Source organism: Mustela nigripes, chromosome 17 (assembly GCF_022355385.1).
Source record: "Mustela nigripes isolate SB6536 chromosome 17, MUSNIG.SB6536, whole genome shotgun sequence".
NCBI lineage: Eukaryota > Metazoa > Chordata > Mammalia > Carnivora > Mustelidae > Mustela > Mustela nigripes.
In genome coordinates, this window is record NC_081573.1 from 19,275,492 (window position 1) to 19,295,422 (window position 19,931).

Genomic DNA, 19,931 nt, shown 5'->3' on the forward strand with positions numbered 1-19,931 from the left:
GGTCTCTAGATCAATTCTATAGATTAACTTGAAGAAAACCATCTTAAATTCTAATCCACGAACAGAGTATTCTTCTCAATTAATTTATATGTTTTACAATTTCTCTTGGTGACGTTTTATAGTTTTCTGTGTAGAAATCGTACACATGGGGCACCTGGGTGGCTCAGTGGGTTAAAGCCTCTGCCTTTGGCTCAGGTCATGATCCCAAGGTCCTGAGATCAAGCCCTGCATCAGGCTCTCTGCTCCGTGGGGAGCCTGCTTCCCTTCCTCTCTCTCTGTCTGCCTCTCTGCCTATGATCTCTGTCTGTCAAATAAATAAATAAAAATCTTAAAAAAAAAAAAAAAGGAAATCATACACATAATTCACTACATTTGTTTTTAGGTATTTTATTTTTATGCTGTTACAAATTGTATTTTCTAATTATTGTTGGTACAAACAGATACAATTAGTGGGGTGCCTGGGTGGCTCAGTTGGTTGAGCATCTGACTCTTGGTTTTGCCTCAGGTCATGTTCTCATGGGTCATGGGAGTGAACCCCACATGGAACCCTTCATCGGGCTCCACACTCGACAAGGAATCTGTTTGGAATTCTCTCTCTTCCTCTCTCCCTCTGCTGCTCCCCCTCTCGTGCTCTCTGTCTCTCTCTTTATGCTGTCTCTCTCTTTTTTAAGAGAGATAAATAAAATAAATAAATAAATAGATAGATCTTTTTTTTTAAAGAAATATGTTTTTACCCATTGAACTAGTATCCAGTGACTTTGCTAAATTAACTAATTAACCTTAAATTTACTTGTTTTTTATTTTTTTAACCCAATATTGTCATATGTAAGAGATAGTTTTATGTCTTTTTTTTTAAGATTTATTTATTTTGAGGGGCACCTGGGTGGCTCCAGTGGGTTAAAGCCTCTGCCTTCGGTTCAGGTCATGATCCCAGGGTCCTGGGATCAAGCCCCGAGTCAGGCTCTCTGCTCAGCAGGGAACCTGCTTCCTCGTCTCTCTCTGCCTGCCTCTCTGCCTACTTGTGATCTCTGTCTGTCAAATAAATAAAATCTTTAAAAAAAAAAAAGATTTATTTATTTTGAGAGACAAAGAGAGTGGGGGGCAGGCAGAAGGAGAGAGAAAGGAAATCTAAAAGAAGACCCCCTGCTGAGTGCGGAGCCCAACACAAGGCTCGATCTCACAACCCTGAGCTGAAATCAAAAGTTGGACAATTTGCCAACTATGCCACACGACAGTTTTATGTCTTCCTTTCCTATTTTCATGTCTTCCTATTTCTTTTCAGATTAGCTTCTTTCCCTTAATAACATGAGCTTACGTTTCTTCTATGTCTTTTCGTAGTTTAACAGCTCATTTCTTCTTAGCACTGAATATTGCTCAACTGTGTGAACAGACCACAGTTTATCCATTCACCTAGTGAAGGGCATCTTGGTTACTTCCAAGTTTGGGCACTTTTGAATATAGCTATTATAAACATCCATACACAGGTTTTTGTTTCCAGTTCCTTTGGGTAAAATACCCAGGAGCATGACCATCAGATTGTATGCTAAGAACATGGTTTGTAAAAAACTGCCAAACTATCTTCCAAAGTGGCCATACCATTTTCCGATACCCCCACAAGCAATGAATAAGCATTCCTGTTGCTTCACATACTCACGAGCATGTAGTGTGGTCATTGTTCTAAATTCTGGCAACTGAATGGTGAACCCTTTTACTTCTTTTTCTTGCCTTATTGCACTGGCTAGGACCTCCAGCGCAATTAATGAGTTAACCCTCTGGAAGCTAACGCTCTTCTGCGTGTCCAGTCTCAATGGAAAAGTATGCAACATTTCAGCATCAAAAGTGATGTTACCTGCAGTGTTTGGGGGGTTTCATTTGTTTCCTGCAAGACTTGGGGTTTGGGTAGAAACCTTTATCAGTCTGAGGAAGTTCTCTTGTTTCTAATTTGTTAAGAGGTTTTTGTTTAAATCATGGATGACTGTTTTCTGAATCTATTGAGAAGACGTTATGGTTTTCCTTGCTTTATTCTGTTAATGTGGGGATTACTGATTGAGTACTGGGGAGTACTGATTTAGAGGCAAACCAATCTTGCCAACTTTTTATTCCAATCGGGATTTGCAGATTCTAGTTCAATTCAACTAAAATGTCCTCTTGAACGGTGGGTCTGGACAATAACATGCAAATTCCATCCTACCGGTGCCCTAGAGTCACTCCTTCTCTCCAAACACATATCCCACATTTCAGGAGCCAGGCTCAAAACCCACAGGCTCCTGGCCGGTGCGTGGGGTTCGGGCCAACCCCTGAACGCACTAGCCCTGGCTGGACGCTCTCCCAGCAGACCCTAGCGTTGCAAAGGCAACCGGGTGGGGAGAGTGGAACCAGGAGGTCGACACCCCAACCCCCCCCACCCCACCCAGCGACACCAGGGCTCTCAGGAACGCGCCGCCGCCCCCATCCCGCCCCTGCGCGAGGCTCCTTTAAGAAAGCCACGGCTGAGCGCGTCTCTGGGGCGGGAGGCAGAGGGCGCCAAGAATGCCGGACTCCGACGGGAGCGCTAAGGCTGAAGCTTCGCCGGTGGCCTCCCCCGCCGCGTCCCCCCAGCCCTCCACCCGGGGTCCTCCTGCTCCTTATCCCCAGATCCCCGCCCCCAACTTCGAAGGTCCCTCGCCCGAGGCCAAACTCCCTGCACCGCCCGGCTCGGTTCGCACCTCGATGCTCCGCTTGCAGTCCGGGACCGGACCCCAACCCCCACCCCAGCCCGGGGGCTGCCCGGAGGCCATCAGAACCAAGCGGGGCCTTCCGCCAGCCCCGAGGCCTTGGGCTAGGGCGAGGGGGGGGGAGATGGGGGCGCCCGGAGCGGCCTCATCCACATGCAGGGGACGGCGCGGGCGCGGCGGCAGCCAGGAAAGGACAAAGGCTGTTCCGCCGGCCGGCCGCACCGTGCCAGGCTCGCCCCGCCCGCCGCCCCGGTGGCCCCCGACGCCGCCCCCCTTGTGTCCGCTTCGCGGGCCGGGGCTGCACAGGCCGGACGGCTTCCGGGAGGAGAAGGCCTCCTTGTGACCCTGCACGCCCGACATCGTCCACGACCTCAGGAGCCACAGCCCCCTTCTCGGTGTCTCCTGGTCAGTTGAGGTGGCCCCGACTCTTTAAGCCGGGCTGGATTGGTCTCTGGCGCAGGCCCCAAGTTCTAGTCCACCGAGCCCCCACTCTCACCTGTGACCCGGCATCTGCAGATGGGACCTGCCTGATGCAGCCCAGAGTGCAGCCTGGACGGGGCGGGGAGATAGGTGGGGGAAGGGTTGGTCAGAACTTCTTCCAGGTCTCCCTAAAGGGCTCTGGATGAGGGTTAGAGGCCAGACTTCTGATGGTGGGTGCTTAGGGTCTCCTGACCCCTCCCAGAGCTTCCTAGACGCTCCCCTCCTAGAGCGATATCTCACCCCCCCCCCCCCATCACCATCTAGAAGCCAAGGAGGCATCAGAAAGGGTTTGGTTCTGGGCCTTGCCACTTGCTCTGTGATTCTCCTTAAGTTATCTCTGGGCCTCAATTTCCACCTGTAGAATGGACGCAACCTCCACCCTTCCATCAGCCCGCGCGCACTCGGGGGCCCGCGCCAGGATTTAAGAAGTTTGGAAGCGCGGGCGCGCAGAGGGTCCCAGTACACAGACAGCTATTATTCTGGCCAGCTTCCTCAGTCTCCTTGAGGGCAGGGACAGTCTTGCCGTTGAGCTCTGCTCCCCCACCCCTACCCCACCCCACGACTAGATGTAACTCAGGCAGTGGGAGGGCCTCTTCTTTAGTTCAGCTAGAAAGTTCTTCCTAGGTCTGCCCCAAGTCCTCTTCTTCCTCCCCAGGCAGGGGGGTGGGGGGCAGTTCCCTTTAAGGGAGGTGGGGGAGGGGGGGCTGCCAGCCGGTCCTCCTTCCGCCCCTCCCCGGCCAGGCAGCCTGGGGCCCAGGGCCCGGGCCCCGCGCCAGCGCATGCGCCCGCCTGTGGGCGCTGTCCGGGCTGCGAAGGCGGCGAGCGCCGACAGACGGACGGACCGACGGACCCGCGGCCGGTCGGACAGACTGGGCAGCACAGGGAGCGGGGACGCGGCGGTTGAGCGACATGGCCGGCCACACGCAGCAGCTGAGCGGACGCGGGAACCCTGGCCCTGCCCCCTCGCCCGCCCCCGGCCCGGGCCCCGGCCCCGGCCCCTCGGAGCGGGTGGCGCTCAAGAAGGAGATCGGGCTGGTGAGCGCCTGCACCATCATCATCGGTGAGAGGGGCCGCGGCGGGCGGGTGCCTGGGATGGTCGGGCTAAAGGCTCGGGGTGCACTGCTGCCCAAAACAAGGGGCACCCCCGCTCCGGGCGCTCCTATCGATCTGCGACTGTGGGACACGTGAGGGGATGGCCAGAGCACCTATGGGTGTCTCCCCTCAGACAGCGGCAGGAGGGCTTCTTTTTCCCACCTCCCCAGGCCCGCCAAAGTTCTGCACCTGAGGGAGGTGAGGGCCCCATCCACCGCTGGAATTCCCCTGCTGCCTTTATTTTGTTGTGGGTTTCAGCAAGGCAGAATGCTCTTGGTTTTCTCATCTATGAAAGGGAGGTGAGGATAATCCTGCCTTGAGTGCCAGGAGCCCTGTAAGTGTGGGGACTGGATAGGCCAACCCAGGTTAAGGCTCCGGGTTCTGGACCGTGGCTCTAGTCTCCAGGTGCCATGCAATGAGGGTTATTAATTCTTCTAAAGCAGGAGACCCCCAGCCCACTGGACAGGTAGAGCCAGCCCCAAGGGGGAAGAGGTTCAGAGTATATGATTACTGCAGAGTTTGGTGGCAGGACCCTGGGGAGAGGGTGGAGCCATCAGTGACTGCGGAAGCCAGTCACTGGTCCACACAGCAAGCCTGCAGAAAAAGCCAACCTGCTTCCTGGGCTGGGATCCCAACAGGCACTCACATCTTCCGGCCTCCTCTTCCCCACTGGAGAATGGGTCCCCCATATGGGGACTTCTGAGTAGCCACAGGACTCAGCGGACAAGGCGCAAGTCATGGATGCTGACTCCTCAGGAACTAGGTAACCCAGATCTGTGTCCACACCGAGGGCCTCAGAGACCCTCCTGGGAGTGGTCGGTTCCATCCCGTGTCCCAGGAGACACAGACTGGGTGGATGGATCTGGGCCTCTTGACTTCTTTATTCTGTTGCGGGCGGGTCTTCCCCTCACCAGCCAGTAGGATCTCCTTGCACACCCACCGCCCACCCACCCTCACACCCCTGGAGATGGAGAACGTTGGAGGCTCAGATGGGCGGACAGGGGTCTTCCCCTCTTCCTCTTCTGCCCCCGCACTGGGAGCTCCTGCCCTGGGGCTGGGATCTGGCTCTGGGCCACCCCCACACTCCTAGAACACAGCCCCTGTGCTGGTAGCATTCCTGCTTCACCCACTTGCCCCTGGAATGGAGTCTTCCATTAGCGGCTCCTGTGACCTTCTTGGCGGCGTGGGACATCCCTGCTCCATGATCTGCTGGGAGGAAGGACTGGGTCCAGAGCTTTAGCCAGGATACTAGTTAGAATCTTGCCCTGGCCCACACCCTCTCCAGCATCTGTGCTCCCAGGAACGGGAGGCCCACACATGATGGAAGGACCATGGAGTCAAGAAGCTGGCCATGTCGGAGTCAGCTGCCGTGCCAGCAAGGTGCAGGGAGAGACACAGTTCTTCCGGGGCTGCCTCAGCTAAGCGGCCATCCTTAAGCTGTATTTCTGCTCTGCCTCCTCCCACATCCTATCAGCTTCAGGTCAGGTGGAGGCTGCCGGCTCCTCTCTCCTGGAAGGAGAGCCCCGATGGTGGCGGTGGGGAAGGAGGAGGCTAGCTCCACCATCTCCTGCAGCCCGCGAGACAGACTTGCACGTCCCAGCTCGGCCCTTGCCGCACCCCCATTCTTCAGCCCATCCCTGCTGTTCCAGGTCCACTGCTCCCTTGACCTCCAGACCTTGAAGTCTGAGCAGGGGTAAGAGGTGGCTTGACCGAGGGCTGCAGACTTGGCAAGGGAACCCAGAAGAACTGACCCCAGCACGGGACACTCAGGGAGCTTCAAAGAATTCCAGCTGGCAAGAGATGGACAAAGGGAGAATGGATGTGGACCAGAGGGGACAGGACATGAGGGAGGAAGCGTCTGTGGGCTGAGTAAGGGTCTGCCCAGCCCTTCCCACCTTATGCCCTGGAGTCCCCGCCCCACCCACACACTGTTCCTTTGTTACCAGCTCCTACAGTTGCTCTCTCCAAAACTTCAAATAGCCCCTCCCAGAAGGTCCTATAATTCTCTCTCCTTGTACCCTCTGCCCCAGCGTAGGCCGAGGAGTGGGGCTTTCTGGAATGGGATGATTTGGAAGGGCTTTGGGCTGGAGAAAGACTCCACCTGAAGTGTGTTTGGGGCAGCACCTGCTGGCCCCAGCCAGCACACCTACAGGGAGCCAGCTGAGCGGGGCTCCATAAGACACTGCTGCATCTAATACCTCTTCTGAAAAACACCTCTTATTACATTATGAAATCATGTTCTCCCTTTATCCTATTTGATTCTCATGCCCACCTTGCAAGGCAGGAGTGTTTATACCCATTCTACAGACATAGAAACTGAGGCTGGAAGTTAAATGGCACTTCTGCAAGCAGTAGACCTTGGGATTTGGAACCAGATTTGGAACCAATCTTCCAATTCAGTGCCCTTCCCCATACTGTTCTGGTGCTGGCCAAAATTGGGGCCAGGTTCAAAGCCCTCAGTGGGGGAGGGTTGGGATTGACCCAGCTCCCCAGTTCCCATGGATGGATGAACAAACAAAGGGACAAAGGAATCTCCCTGACTTCCCACCCCCGCCTAGGGCTGTATGTACAGAATCTCTTGTCCTGCAGGGCCCCCAGCCAGCGCCTTCTCCCAATCCACATCTAAGGAATGGGGGTGCCCAGGTCCAGCAGAGTGAGAATCACCCTGGATCTGCTGACCAGGCTGCTCCATCCTCCACTCTCTCCTTTTAACTCAGGGATCCCACCTATGCCGGTCTTCATGTGTCAGGCTCAGGTATGTTCAGGGACTCAGAGGTGAACCCGATCTCCTTAGACGACAATCCCTGCTCCTCCAAGGATGGGCAGGCCCCTCTCTGTTGTCTCCAGGCCTGGAGGTGGCTGGGCTGCTCAAAGGTTGGCTCTCTCCACAAGCTCGGCCCCTCCTCATAGGGACCCTGAGAAAGACCCTGTCTGTGTCTCCCAGCCCTGATCTACAGATGAGGAAACAGACTGAGGCGGCAGCCAGCCCAGAGGCAGAGGCCCTCGGTGTTGGGGACCGAGGCTGCTCTGGCTGCAAGGAGGGGACCTGCCAGCACTGGACACACTCATTCATCGATTCAACAATTAGGTACAGAACAGGGCCAGGCACTGTTCTAGGTGCTAGAGACACAGCAGGGAAGAAGACAGACAAACGTTCTGTCCCCTCGGAGCTGATGTTCCAGCGTGAAAGTCGAAGAGTAAATGACGAGCAGCCACATGTTTAGCCAATGGGTGATGATCCGTGCTAAGGTGAAAAAAAATAAGGTCGGGGTGGGGAGGATAGTGGGGAGGAAATGAGTCAGGAGCGGGATGGGGCCCAGTTGGTGTGCGCTTTGCCAATTGCAGTGAGAAATGTGTCTCTTTGCAAGGTGGGGGAGGGCTTTGAGCAAAAGAGGGTGGGATTGGACGGGATCAAATAGGATGGCATGAGGCGACATGGGATGGGGTAGATGGAATGGGATAGGATAGAATAGAAATATAGGATGGGATAGGACAGAATAGGATGGGGTAGGATGGACGGGATGGATAGGATAGGATACGGGGATGGAATGGGGTAGGATGGAATGGGATGGCATGGGGTGGGAAGGGATAGGATGTAACAGGGTATAGGATGGGATGGGATGGGATGGGACAGGATGGGATGGGATGGGGTGGATGGGGTAGGATATGGGATGGGATGGATGGGGTAGGATATGGGATGGCATGGGGTAGGATGGAATGGGATGGGATGGGACAGGATGGGGTGGATGAGATGGAATTAGATGAATGGAATGGGATGGGGCAGGCTATAGGATGAGATGGAAGGATGGGCTGGGACAAGATGGACGGAATAGGATATTTGGGATTGGATCGAGGATGGCATGGGATAGGCTATGGGATGGGATCGGATAGGATAGGATGGCGCCCACCATAGAGAAGAAGCTGTGGGCAGCAATGGTAGAAGCAGGAAGCCTGGTCAAGAGTGTACCTGAGTCCCTTGTGTAAGAGATGATGACGGTTGAGAGCAGGGTGGCCGCGAGGAGGTGCTGAGGGGAGGTTCAGTTCTGGGTGTGTTTGGAAGACACAGCCAAAGGATTTATAATGAACTGGGTGTGAGGTGTGGGAGAAAGAGAAGAACCGGGGGCGACCCCAGGTTTGGGCCCGAGCCTCTGGAAGCCCGGTTTGCTGTTTATCGGTCCAGAATGAAGGAGAGGAGTAGGTCTTGGGAGCAGGGGGTTGAAAGTCGGGGATCTCATTGCAAACATGTGAAACTCGCAATGCTGTTTGCTGAGTAATTAGCTGTACCCAGGTTTAGTTCAGGGAAGAGGTCCATGGTAGGCATATCAATTTGGGAGTTGCCAACAGAAGCTGGGGGTACTGGTGGAGGCCTCGAAGGAAGGGTGTGTGGAAGGAAAGGGGTAGAGGCCCCAGGACTGCGCCACGGGCACTCAACGTCTGGAAGTCAGGAAAGAGAAGGACCAGCAAAAACATCCAGAAGGAGCAGCCCGCAAGGTGGGAGAATGGGCCGGAGGCTGAGTGTGGAGGAAGGGCTTTACCTGCCAAATACCACTGATGAGGCGAGCAAGATGTGCTCTGGGGGTGGACGGTTGGGTCCAGCGGAGTGGAGCTCATCGATGACCTTGACCCAGCCTGGAGACTGGGCACAGGCGAAATTTGCTTAGCGGGCCCGGCTGGGCCGAGCCAGGCCGAGCCAGGCCGAACAAGCTCCACACTTCTGCTCATCCTTCTCTTGAAAGGAAAGTGGGTTAGGCCGGAGGTGCCCGCGGGCCAATTGGCAATTCCAGACGTGTCCTGGAGGCATCCCCACTCACCTCCCTGGAGTTCTGCCAACACCCTCAAAGGGCACTTCTCTCTCCTCAAAAGGATGCCCAACACTTGCTCAGTAAGGACACACGTGTGTTTGGGGGAACAGCAGGGCCCCCAAAGCAGAGCTCTGGCCATTGACCCCAGCATGTTTGAGGTCCCTGGGGGAATCCAGCTTCCAAAGGCCAGATTGGGTGGCCTGGGGTTTCTCCAAGCTGGAAGACAATAATGAGATTAATAAGTACTTCCAGGGGCCTCTGATGAGCAAGGCAGAGTGGGAGCGCACCCCCCTCACTGCCTCCTCTCCCCACTTCACAGATAAGAACACTCCAAGAGGCCAAGTATCTTGTCCACAGCACCCCAACCCCTGCCCCCACCACGAGGTATCTGGGATTCAAACCCAGATCTAGGGATCCTCAATTAGCACCACGGTCTGTGGCCTTGGGGACCTACTGATGGGAATGTAGAGCTTTTTCCCAGAGGCCTCATGGGTCATCCCCTAATGAGAAGGTGCTGGGACTTGTTGCCCAGAGCAGAGGAAGGAGGCCTGGCCTATGGCCAGCCCCTGATCAGACCCGAGAGCCCTAGAGCTATTCTGTCTCGGGCCAACAGGCCAATGTGACAGGAAGAATCCCCATTGTGGGCCTGCTAGCTAAAAGAGGCACAGCTAGGCGAGGCGTATGTAGATGACTTAGGCCTTGTGGGTTCTCTGTCCTCTGGGGCTGGGGGGGCTCCGACTCCTCATTACAGCAGGCCAGGGCCCATGCAAGGTGGCCAGTGAAGAATCCCTTCCTCACCATCCTCTCGATACCATGGTGGTGGGCCAAGGTGGGAGGTCACTGAGGGCTTCCTGGAGGTGGCGCAGCGTCTGGGAATCCAGTGAGCTGAGGAGAGTTCTGCCACCATGTGGGACAGGGGCCCGTAAGCGGACTGTGTTTCCTTAGGCCTTCCGCAGATGTGCAGAAAATATCTGCCCTGTCCAGCGGGGTGTCCACCAAAGTCAGGGTTGAACCAGCCCTCTGCTGCCCCCTAGCTCAGTGGCCCTACCTAGCAAATGGGGAAACTGAGGCCCAGAAGGGCAGCGCTGGCCTGAGATCACATAGCTGACTCCCCAAAGTGTTTCTAGCGATGAGGGGTTGTGCCAGCAGCCTGGCCTGCCAAGACCTCCCTGCCCACCCCAAATCAGACTGCACTTTGCCCCCATCCACACCCAGGGCAGCTGGCTCCTTCCACCACCGTGACCTCCACCGTCTACCCTGTGACCTCCACGGTCAGCCCCTGCGTCCCAGAAATAGGTCAGCACACACCGCAACAGCCAGGAGAACAATGGCCCTTTCTTCGTTCCTCTGTGGAGCCGACTAAGCCCCATCAGGCCAAACATCTTAAATGTGATAAAAAACCACCCAGTGTGGTCTGAGGGGAGAGGGATGGGAGGGGACTGGGGGGGCCTCCTGGTGGGGACTCACCTCCTTACCCACCTGTGTGGGAACTCTGGCCCTGCAGGGACCACAGAGCAGCTATGCCACTGGGTGAATGGGACCGCAGAGGCCTTGAAACCTGCATTTCTCCAGCCCGCTGCCCTCAGACACCTGACTGGGCGCTCAGTAGTATCTCACAGCCCATCCCATGTTCCCTGGTTCCTGCCCCTCCTCTTCTCCAAGAGCAGGTTCCCCGAAGAGCTGGGCTTTTCCACTGCTGTGTCCTGAATCCAACAAGGCTGATTCCGCTGGACTTGAGCATGAGGGCTGAGAAGGGAGGCCTGAGCCCACAACCACTGGGAGGGCTGGACTGCCCCCCCCCCACCCCACCATAACCCTTACAGCTCTGTGGTCCCTCCTCCAGGCCTCCTAAAATCATTCAGATGCTGGAGGTCCCCACACCTGTCCCCAGTGTCCTCGTCCTGCTCTCTGCCACTCACCCAAGCTCATGGCCCCTGTGGCTCCTTGCAGAGCCCCACTCAGGCCACGTGGTCCCCAGAGAGGCCAATGGACCTCAGTGGGGTCTTCTGCCACCTTCCAGCACAAACCTGGGGAGGATGCCAGAAGCTGTCCAGGCCCAGAAGGAGAGGCCCCCAAGGACCTCAGAGACACCAACTGGCACACATGTTCCTTTCAGTCACATGGGCCTGCACTATAGGCCAAGGCCATGTGTCCACACAATCACAATCCCCCGACCCATCCCCCAAGTGCCAGCATTGGAGTCTCCAGCCCCTGGGCACAGGCTAGTGACACGTCCCTTTCAGACCCCAACCTGGGAGGACAGGATGCTAGATGTGGCTTTCCCAAGGGCTAAGCCCATGAGGCCCCGCCATGCTGAGCTCTAGAGAGGGCCGGGGTCCCCATGGGCTGGGTTGCTCGGGTCCCTGGATGCCCCCAGCCTGAATGCACCCAGCTCCTTCCAAGGCCACCCAGCCCCCGCTGGCTTCCAACCTCACTGGCATTTGGCAAATCCCACTGCACCAGGCCCTGAGAACAGAGGCTGTGCTGCTGGATAGAGCGAACTCAAAGACCCTTTAGAAAGCGGAGCCAGGCCCCAGCCCCTCAGGGTAGATAAGGGAGGTGGCCCCTCTCCCACTGGAAGCAGGCTGACGGCTCAGCTTACCTCTGGGGGCTGGGGGACAGAAATTCTTTGGTCCTTATCTGGATGTATTTAGGGCTCCTGGGATGTGACTAGAAAACCAAGTGGGGCACCGTGGCCGTCCAGACTGGAAATCTGTGTCGGCCGGGGGTGGGGTGGGGGTAGCACCGTGGACAAGGAATGCATGCAGATTGGCAGCCACAGCCGTGTCCTTGGCCAGGCCCGCCTGTGGGCCTGGCAGGTGGAGTAGGCAGGCTCTGCCTCGATGGGTGTACATTCTCCCAGTGGACCTGGCAGGTGGGGTCATCCTGTCCAGGGACAGAGCGTCAGCTCCTAGTAGTGTTGCTCTTTTATTCATGGGGCCTGGGCATTGTGGGGTCATTTCCACTTGGGCAGGTCCTCGTGCAAACCACCAACGATGAGACCTCATTTGTGTGCACAGAGGGTGAGGCCCAGGTCCCCCAGAGCATTGCCCTTTTTACCCTAACTGCCAGGGAGCTCACAGCTCAGTGGGCACTCAGTCTTGCTCACCGTGAGAACCTGCTCTGCAGACCATGGCTTGGCCCTCTGAGCATTCAGACTGAGCATCCCCAGATGCTGCGGGTCAATGGAGTACCCCCAACACATGTCACAGTCCGCCAGACGCTGAGTCAGCCCAAGGACAGGGCAGGCCTCCGGTGACCCTGGCAGACTCCCTTCACGTGTGAGCCTCAGAGGCTGTGACCGCCCCCCTCCTCCTCTTTGCAGTGCCTCTTTAGGAGAGCGGAGCAGAGACGGCTGCCCCCACTTCACAGATGGGAAAATCAGTCTTTCAGGTTAGGACTTCGGTGCCGCTTTGGGCATCGGGCCATCCGTGCACCCATTCAGTTTACTCGACAGATGTGTAGTGAGCACCTCCTATGTGCTGGGGGTTGGAGGTGAGTGAGACCAGGTGCAGCAACAGATGCACCCACAATCACGCCAAGATGCCGAGTACGTCTGGGTCCAGCTGTGAATGAGCGGATGGCTTCCTATATGATATCTTGCCGAAGCCTCACAGAAACCTCTCGTACAGGTAGATCTTGAGAGGTGACCTGAGCCCCAGCTGAGGTTTCCCACTGTGGTGCTGGGATTAGAGCATCGACTCCTCTCTGCATCCACCGGGCTGTCTCAAGGGGAGAGCCAGTCTTATACGGACCCCGGGCTGGCTGCGTCTCTGTCAGCCTGCCATTGCCATCCTTCCGTGATGGCTGTTGACCTTCCCCAGCTGTATACACGCACTCGTTCCTGTCTCTCTCCCTCACCCCACCGGCCCTTGCCCAGGACTGGAAATATGTCAGCAGTGCCAGGAAACCAGGTCTCTTCAGCATCTATGTCTGCAGTCTGAGTCCTAGGTCAGGGAGGAGTCCAGCAAGCGGGTCCCCGAGCTGCTGAGCCCCCTCCCTCATGCTTGCCCACCTGCTGGGAGGAAGCGGGGGCAGACAGAGGAACAAGAGCAGGACTCATGTCCTGAACTGGGTGGATGAGGTGCCTCTTCCCATGCCAGGGTGTGGGGAAGGGGAGATAATGAGCCCAGATGGGATTAGATGGGATTTGCAGGGTCTGAGGCCCCTAGTGGCATCCACAGGCCTATAGGCCCAACTTCCCTCTCCTCCTCCTCCTCCTCCAGGGAGCAGCCTGGGTTTCCTTTCTCATTGTAGCATCTGGGGGCCTGAGAAGGCTGGGCTGTCTAAGGGGATCCCAGACCTGATGCCTCCCCATCTCTCCCCACCCCAGGAAACATCATTGGCTCGGGCATCTTCATCTCCCCCAAGGGGGTCCTGGAGCACTCAGGCTCTGTGGGTCTGGCCCTCTTCGTCTGGGTCCTAGGTGGAGGCGTCACTGCCCTGGGCTCCCTCTGCTACGCGGAGCTGGGAGTCGCCATCCCCAAGTCTGGTGGGGACTATGCCTATGTCACTGAGATCTTCGGGGGCCTGGCTGGGTGAGTGTGGGGCACCAGCGGGGTTGGTGGGGGAGGGGATGACAATCTGGAATGGAGGGTCACTTGGGCCCTGGACTTCAGTTTCTTCTTTTTCTCACATCTCAGGGAGGTCATGGGATGCATAGAGGAAAAGGGTGGGGGTGTTGCGCAGCCTTCCAACGCCAGAATGGGCTGGGCGCTCCGGCTGGCCCCTTGACTTCTCTGTGCTTCCTTCTAAATGTTTCTTGCAGCCTACTCCCCACCTGGGTGATTCTCGCAACAAAGGAAGGGCGGCCTTGATTTTAGTCAACCCACATGTGTGTGGGGGTGCGTATAATTCCTACCAGCGCCCTGCAAGAGGGCCCCTTTAAATAGCCCCACCCCCACATTCTTTTATTCACCGATCAACATTAGCTGAGCATCTACTGTGTGCTGGGAACTAGAGATAAAAGGATCTATCCCTGTTCTCAAATTGTTCACAGGGCAGAAGGGAGAAAGCCCCTCTGTACTTGGGGAAGACCTAGAGAATTCTTGCTCTGTGGTGTGTGTGAGGGGCAGTGGCCCAGCGGCCAAAAGAATGGGATATCATCACCTAGTGAAGGCTTCTGGGAAAAACAACATTCACATCAGGGCTTAGAGGGCGAGCCTGATGCCTCTGGTATGGCCAGAGGCAGATCAGATCCACGCCAAGTGCCAGGGTTTGGAGGCTCTGGGGCTGCCTAGGGGCACGATGGGGGATTAGAGCTATTGCAATTAACCCCCTGAGCCATGCCGAGGGCCTGAATAAAGGTATAGGAAGATTCCAGAATCATCCAGAAGACATGATAGCCAGGGTGGCCTGGAGAGGTGGGGGCGGGAGGTGACAGCCACTTTCCCACTAGACGGACTCCATGGGAGGGAAAGTTTTGGGGTCGGGCTCCCATGCTGGTGGGGTCTGTGGCATGTCTGGGGAGATGGTCTAGTCCGGTCTGGGCAGGAGGGTGTCTGGAGCTCAAAGGAAAAGTCTAGGCTAGAGTATCCAAAATTTGGTTCTGGGGAATGTGGTGCGGGGCCTTAAAGGGGTAGCGGTAGATGAGGTTTCAGGGTGTGTCCATAGGTGCTCTGCTCTGGAGAGAGGGTCCTCAAAGGGGACTGGGACCTGAGAAAGCAGAAAAATTGGGCTGTGTGGTTAAGAGAATACTCAAGAAGTAGGAGCGGGGGAGGGCCCAAGGCCCAGCCCCGGGGGGCCTGTCTTCTAAGGCTGACAGAAGGGAGCAAGGGGTGGGCCCCCAAGTAAAGGAGAGGACCAAGAGGAATCTACCAAGCCCGGTGGTCCAGGGGTCAGTGTGTCTCTGGATGCGGCAGTCCCCATCCTTAGGGTCTAGGAGCGTCCCCACAGACAGGTCCTCCCGAGGGTGCAGGCAGAGCCCCTGGGAAGAGGTTAGGCCTCACAACATTGAGCCAAGCCCGGGCTCGCATGTGGGTACCCCACAGTGGCAATATTTGGGCAAAAGGGACATAAATCGCTCCCTAACCCCTGCCAGGGCTCCTCACGAGGTCTTATCTCCCCGGGGCCACGGCTCAGAGCCAGCTACCTGCAGCCATGGGCTGTGCTGAGAGACCCCACTGGGACCATAACCCAAGGTCCCGGGACAGCCCGCCCCAGCTCAGGAAACAACCCGTGGCCACAGCTCATACGCTATTAGAAAGGTGGCTGCTTGACCAGTCCTTTTCGACACCTGCCCAAGGGCAACCTGGAGCTCTTTAACCATGCTGAATGTCATCTCTGTTGCAAAAGTCCATTCTTAGAACAGAATCGGCCCTGCCTTCCCCGGCGCATGGCGCACCCTCGCCAGCCCCAGGTGCCGCGGCCTGAGGGGCAGCCCCCACCTGGGCTGGCTTGGCTGGGAGGGCGCTGCTGCCTCTGCCAGTGGGGCCCTCCCTCGTTCCAGCTTCCTGCTGCTCTGGAGCGCAGTCCTCATCATGTACCCAACCAGCCTGGCTGTCATCTCCATGACCTTCTCCAACTACGTGCTGCAGCCCGTGTTCCCCAACTGCATCCCCCCCGCCGCCGCCTCCCGCGCACTCTCCATGGCCTGCCTGAGTGAGTGCCCGCTCTGGGCCCGTGCCCTGCTCCCTGCTCGCTGATGTGGGAGGGCTGTGCATGTGCGGCAGGGGAGCATCCCTCCACCTGCCGGCCCCCTGGGAGCTCAGCCTCAGGGGGTGGGCTGCTGGGGGTGGGTGGGCTGCCGCTCTCCTGCAGCCTGGGCCAAACTTGGCCATGGCCCACCGCCCTCTCTCCCTTCCTCCCCAGTGCTCCTGACCTGGGTGAACAGCTCCAGCGTGCGCTGGGCCACACGCATCCAGGACATCTTCACCGGCGGGAAGCTGCTGGCCCTGTCCCTCATCATTGGCGTGGGCTTTGTCCAGATCTTCCAAGGTAGGGCCGGGGTGGGGCCGTGGACAGGGCTGCGGCGACAACACTGACCCCTGACCTCTGGACCCCCAGGACACTTCGAGGAGCTGAGGCCCAGCAATGCCTTTGACTTCTGGATGACGCCCTCTGTGGGTCACCTGGCCCTGGCCTTCCTCCAGGGCTCCTTTGCGTTCAGCGGCTGGAACTTCCTCAACTACGTCACTGAGGAGCTGGTCGACCCTCGAAAGTGAGTGGGATGCCCAGCCGAGCCCTGGGAAGGGGAGGGGTGCAGCGGTGGGAGAGACAGCCTCCCTGCACAGGTCCGCTGCCTCCGGGGGCCCCGTCTGGTCATCCGCCTGACTGTGCTGCTGTTGGGACACCAGTGCTCCCTGCGAGGCTGTGGGCGGGCCATGGCCTCTTGCCGTCAATGCATCCAGCCATCGGCATTTGGCCAAAATTTATACGTGTGCCCACGACATGCCCTATGGATGAAGCCAATGGCTCCCTCTGATGCTTAGCCAGGGATCCCAACAGTGAACTGCTGGGAGCTGGGGCTGGGGCTGATAGGGCGTTCCAGGGGGGGCAGATCTATGCACGGGACTCTAGGGGCACTTTGCAAGGATTTTTGAGGATTTTCAAGGCTGAGTTTGGCTGTGTGCAATTTTCTCTTTGTGTATCGACAGTAGAGGTGCCCCTCGGGGTTTGATGTGGCCCTCCCCCCAATCAGTCCCTCCTCCCACCTGCCTGTGCCCAGGCTGGAGCTGGGGGGCAGCAGGGGGACAGTAGTGCTGCCCCTTCCCTGTCCCAAGGTCCCCAGCAGACCCGGACCCTGGAGATAGAGACTCCGACTGCTCCCTTGCTGGGTCCTCTGGGTCCCACCTCACAGCCCCCCCACCCACCGGTACTGACGCTGACATACTGCCCCGCTGCCCCCAGGAACCTACCCCGTGCCATTGTCATCTCCATCCCGCTGGTGACCTTTGTGTACACCTTCACCAACATTGCCTACTTCACTGCCATGTCCCCCCAGGAGCTGCTGGTCTCTAACGCGGTGGCCGTGGTGAGTGGGGTCCCACTTGTGCCTGGCTCCCGCCCACCCCACCCTGCCTCACGCATCCCCTCTTCTTCTGTGCCCACTCAGACCTTCGGGGAGAAGCTGCTGGGCTACTTTTCTTGGGTCATGCCCGTCTCCGTGGCACTTTCCACTTTTGGAGGGATCAATGGCTACCTGTTCACCTCCTCCAGGTGACTGGATTGGGGAGGGGCTCTGTCAAGGTGAGGCAAGGCAGGTGCGTGCGATCCGTGCCAGGGGCCAGAGGGAGTCAAATCCTGCCTGGTGGGTCTCATGTGAAGCTGGGATGATGAACTCCCCAGTTACAGGAGTCAGACCCCAACTCTGAGGTCCAGAAAGCAAAAGGGAGGTGGGGCAAGACAGGGAAGAACTGCCCTGTGGGGCTGCCGGGGCCCAGAGCAGGGGTCAGAGGCGACAACTCAAGAGGGACATCACGTCTGGAGCAGAGGTCCAGGATCTGGTTGGTAGGAGGCCCGTGGCCGGACTCACGGCCGCCACCCATCTCTGTCCCAGACTGTGCTTCTCGGGGGCCCGAGAGGGACACCTGCCCAGCCTGCTGGCCATGATCCATGTCCGACACTGCACCCCCATCCCTGCCCTCCTCGTCTGTGTAAGTTGTGAGGTCACGGCTGGCCGGGAGGGGAGCCGGGGCCACCCAGCAATGTGGGGAATGGTGGGGATTTGTCTCAGCCCTAGCGGGCAGCCCACAGAGGCAGCGGGGAAGGCCGGGGCTGATGGAGGCAGGTGAGAGACCACGCTCAGCCCGGTCCTCTCCCAGTGCGGGGCCACAGCGGTCATCATGCTTGTGGGAGACACGTACACGCTCATCAACTACGTGTCCTTCATCAACTACCTCTGCTACGGCGTCACCATCCTGGGCCTTCTCGTGCTGCGCTGGAGGCGGCCGGCGTTGCACAGGCCCATCAAGGTGAGGTCCGGGAGTGGGGCCGGGCTGGCACATGTGGTCCAAGCCCCACAGTCATTTGTGCTCGGGGCAGGGGGGAGGGGGGCAGGGGAGGACAACGACTAGGATTCGAGTTTTAGCCATGTGCCCGGCCCGGCTCAGGCTGTGTGTGCACTGATATATTCAGCACCCCCAACAGCCCCACAAGGGGTTGCTGGGTGCACTCTGAGCTTCCAGACGGGAAAGTCAGGCTTGGGTGCTTGCTCCCGGTCACACGGAACCCCAGGAGCACGCACAGGACGGGAGACAGGCGAGCCTAACTCAAGCTGAGTGTACATACTCTGTGTGCGTATAAATCCTGGAGCCGGACAAGGGCTCAGTGCCTAAAAAAGGTGACACACCAAAAAAGACAGAGACGTCCAGCCAAATGCAAACAGCCAGGGACACATGGTTGCTGTGTGCAGCTCAGGGCCACAGAAACTTCAACAAATCCTCAACCGTTTGGCACCCTGGCCATCCCCTGAGGTGGCTTCTAGCTTGTTGGGCTACAGGGGGAGCCCTCACGCCCCAGTGGATGGGAAGCATGTGGGACCCCCCCGGGGTGGGGGTGCCATGGGCAGTCCGGCTGGCTCTCCCCCAGGTGAACCTCCTGGTCCCCGTGGCGTACTTGGTTTTCTGGGCATTCCTGCTGGTCTTCAGCTTCATCTCGGAGCCCATGGTGTGTGGGGTCGGCGTGATCATCATCCTCACAGGAGTGCCTGTTTTCTTCCTGGGGGTGTTCTGGAAAAGCAAACCAAAGTGTGTGCACAGACTCACAGGTGAGCCCGGCAGCCTCCCCAAGGCGGTGGGAGCCAGGGATGCGACCCTCTTAGGGGCTGGCCCTGGAGCAGGCCCCCCCTCCGGCAGCTGTGGTGGTAACAGGATCCAGCCGCCACCGGAAGTCTCCCCAAGAGGTGACCCCAGAGTCCAGGATCTGCCTGATGGGAGCAGCTCCCTGAAGACCCCTGCCCCACAGAGTCAGACCCAAAGTCTCTCTGTTTGTCCATCTGTCCTCAGAGTCCATGACACGCTGGGGCCAGGAGCTGTGTTTCGTGGTCTACCCCCAGGGTGCCCCCGAGGAGGAGGAAAATGGCCCCTGCCAGTCGCCCCCACTGCCCACCACGGACAAGCCTTTGAAGACACAGTGAGACATTCGCGGAGCCCGAAGCAGCTGTTTCTGTTTACATGTTGTTTATTGAGGAAGTGTTTTTGCAAAATAATTTTTTTTTTTGGATTTTTGTTTTGTTCTGTTTTGTTTTGTCCTGGAAAAAAAAAAAAGAGAGAGAGAGAGAGAAAGAGAGAGAGATCCGACACTTGGAGGCCTAGGCTGAGGGAGCCCTGCAGATGTGCACTGGGCTCCCTGTCGGCACTGCCCCACTGGCTTCTCCTGCAAAGGTCTATGAATAAAACAGGGCTGGTGGGTGGTGTGCTTGTCTTGGGTGAGTCCCTGGTGGGCATCACTCAGCGGGGCTGCGTGGTGCTGGCTGCAGGCGGGGCCCCAGCAGGCTCTGGAGGAGGCCTTTGGTGTTTGGGGGCTCCGCCTCCTGAGCCGGACACTTCATCTCTCCCTCATGGGGTCCGGAGCCAGCCCCGCCCCAAAGGAACGCCGGGATTGGGAGACACCTCCCCAGGACCCAAAGGGCCAGCCCAAGGGTCAGCCACCCAGGAGGGTTCGGGTTTTTCTGTGGGAACTGTCTTTTGTTTTTGTTTTTTTCCATAAATCTCCATGGAGTATAAGGACTTGGGAGCCCGTGGTCTTGCTCTGGTTTACAGGGAGAAACTGAGAGTCTGAGACAAGATGGGATGGATGTGGCCACAGTCAGTTGCTGCTCAGCCGCTGTCCCGCGAGAAAGCATCCAGCAGCCTTTCCCGGGTCGGGGTGGGGGGGTTCGGGGCCTGCAAGAGACCGTGGGCTT

At 57.7% G+C, this 19,931-nt stretch overlaps 1 protein-coding gene across 2 annotated transcripts; it reads left to right on the forward strand.

The window, feature by feature from the left end:
* Positions 1-3,966: 3,966 nt before the first annotated feature.
* On the forward strand, positions 3,967-19,828 carry SLC7A10 (solute carrier family 7 member 10). Of its 2 annotated transcripts, none has more exons than XM_059383652.1 (11): positions 3,967-4,254; positions 13,422-13,626; positions 15,537-15,688; positions 15,899-16,024; positions 16,094-16,247; positions 16,937-17,060; positions 17,142-17,245; positions 17,586-17,682; positions 17,851-18,000; positions 18,617-18,794; positions 19,083-19,828. In XM_059383652.1, the coding sequence occupies exons 1-11, from the start codon at positions 4,104-4,106 to the stop codon at positions 19,733-19,735; spliced, it is 2,094 nt and encodes a 697-aa protein (XP_059239635.1). In that variant the 5' UTR covers positions 3,967-4,103; the 3' UTR covers positions 19,736-19,828. The 2 variants fall into 2 exon arrangements, with proteins under 2 accessions (XP_059239635.1, XP_059239636.1); XM_059383653.1 differs by having other exon boundaries at positions 3,971-4,254; positions 19,033-19,249.
* Positions 19,829-19,931: the final 103 nt, after the last annotated feature.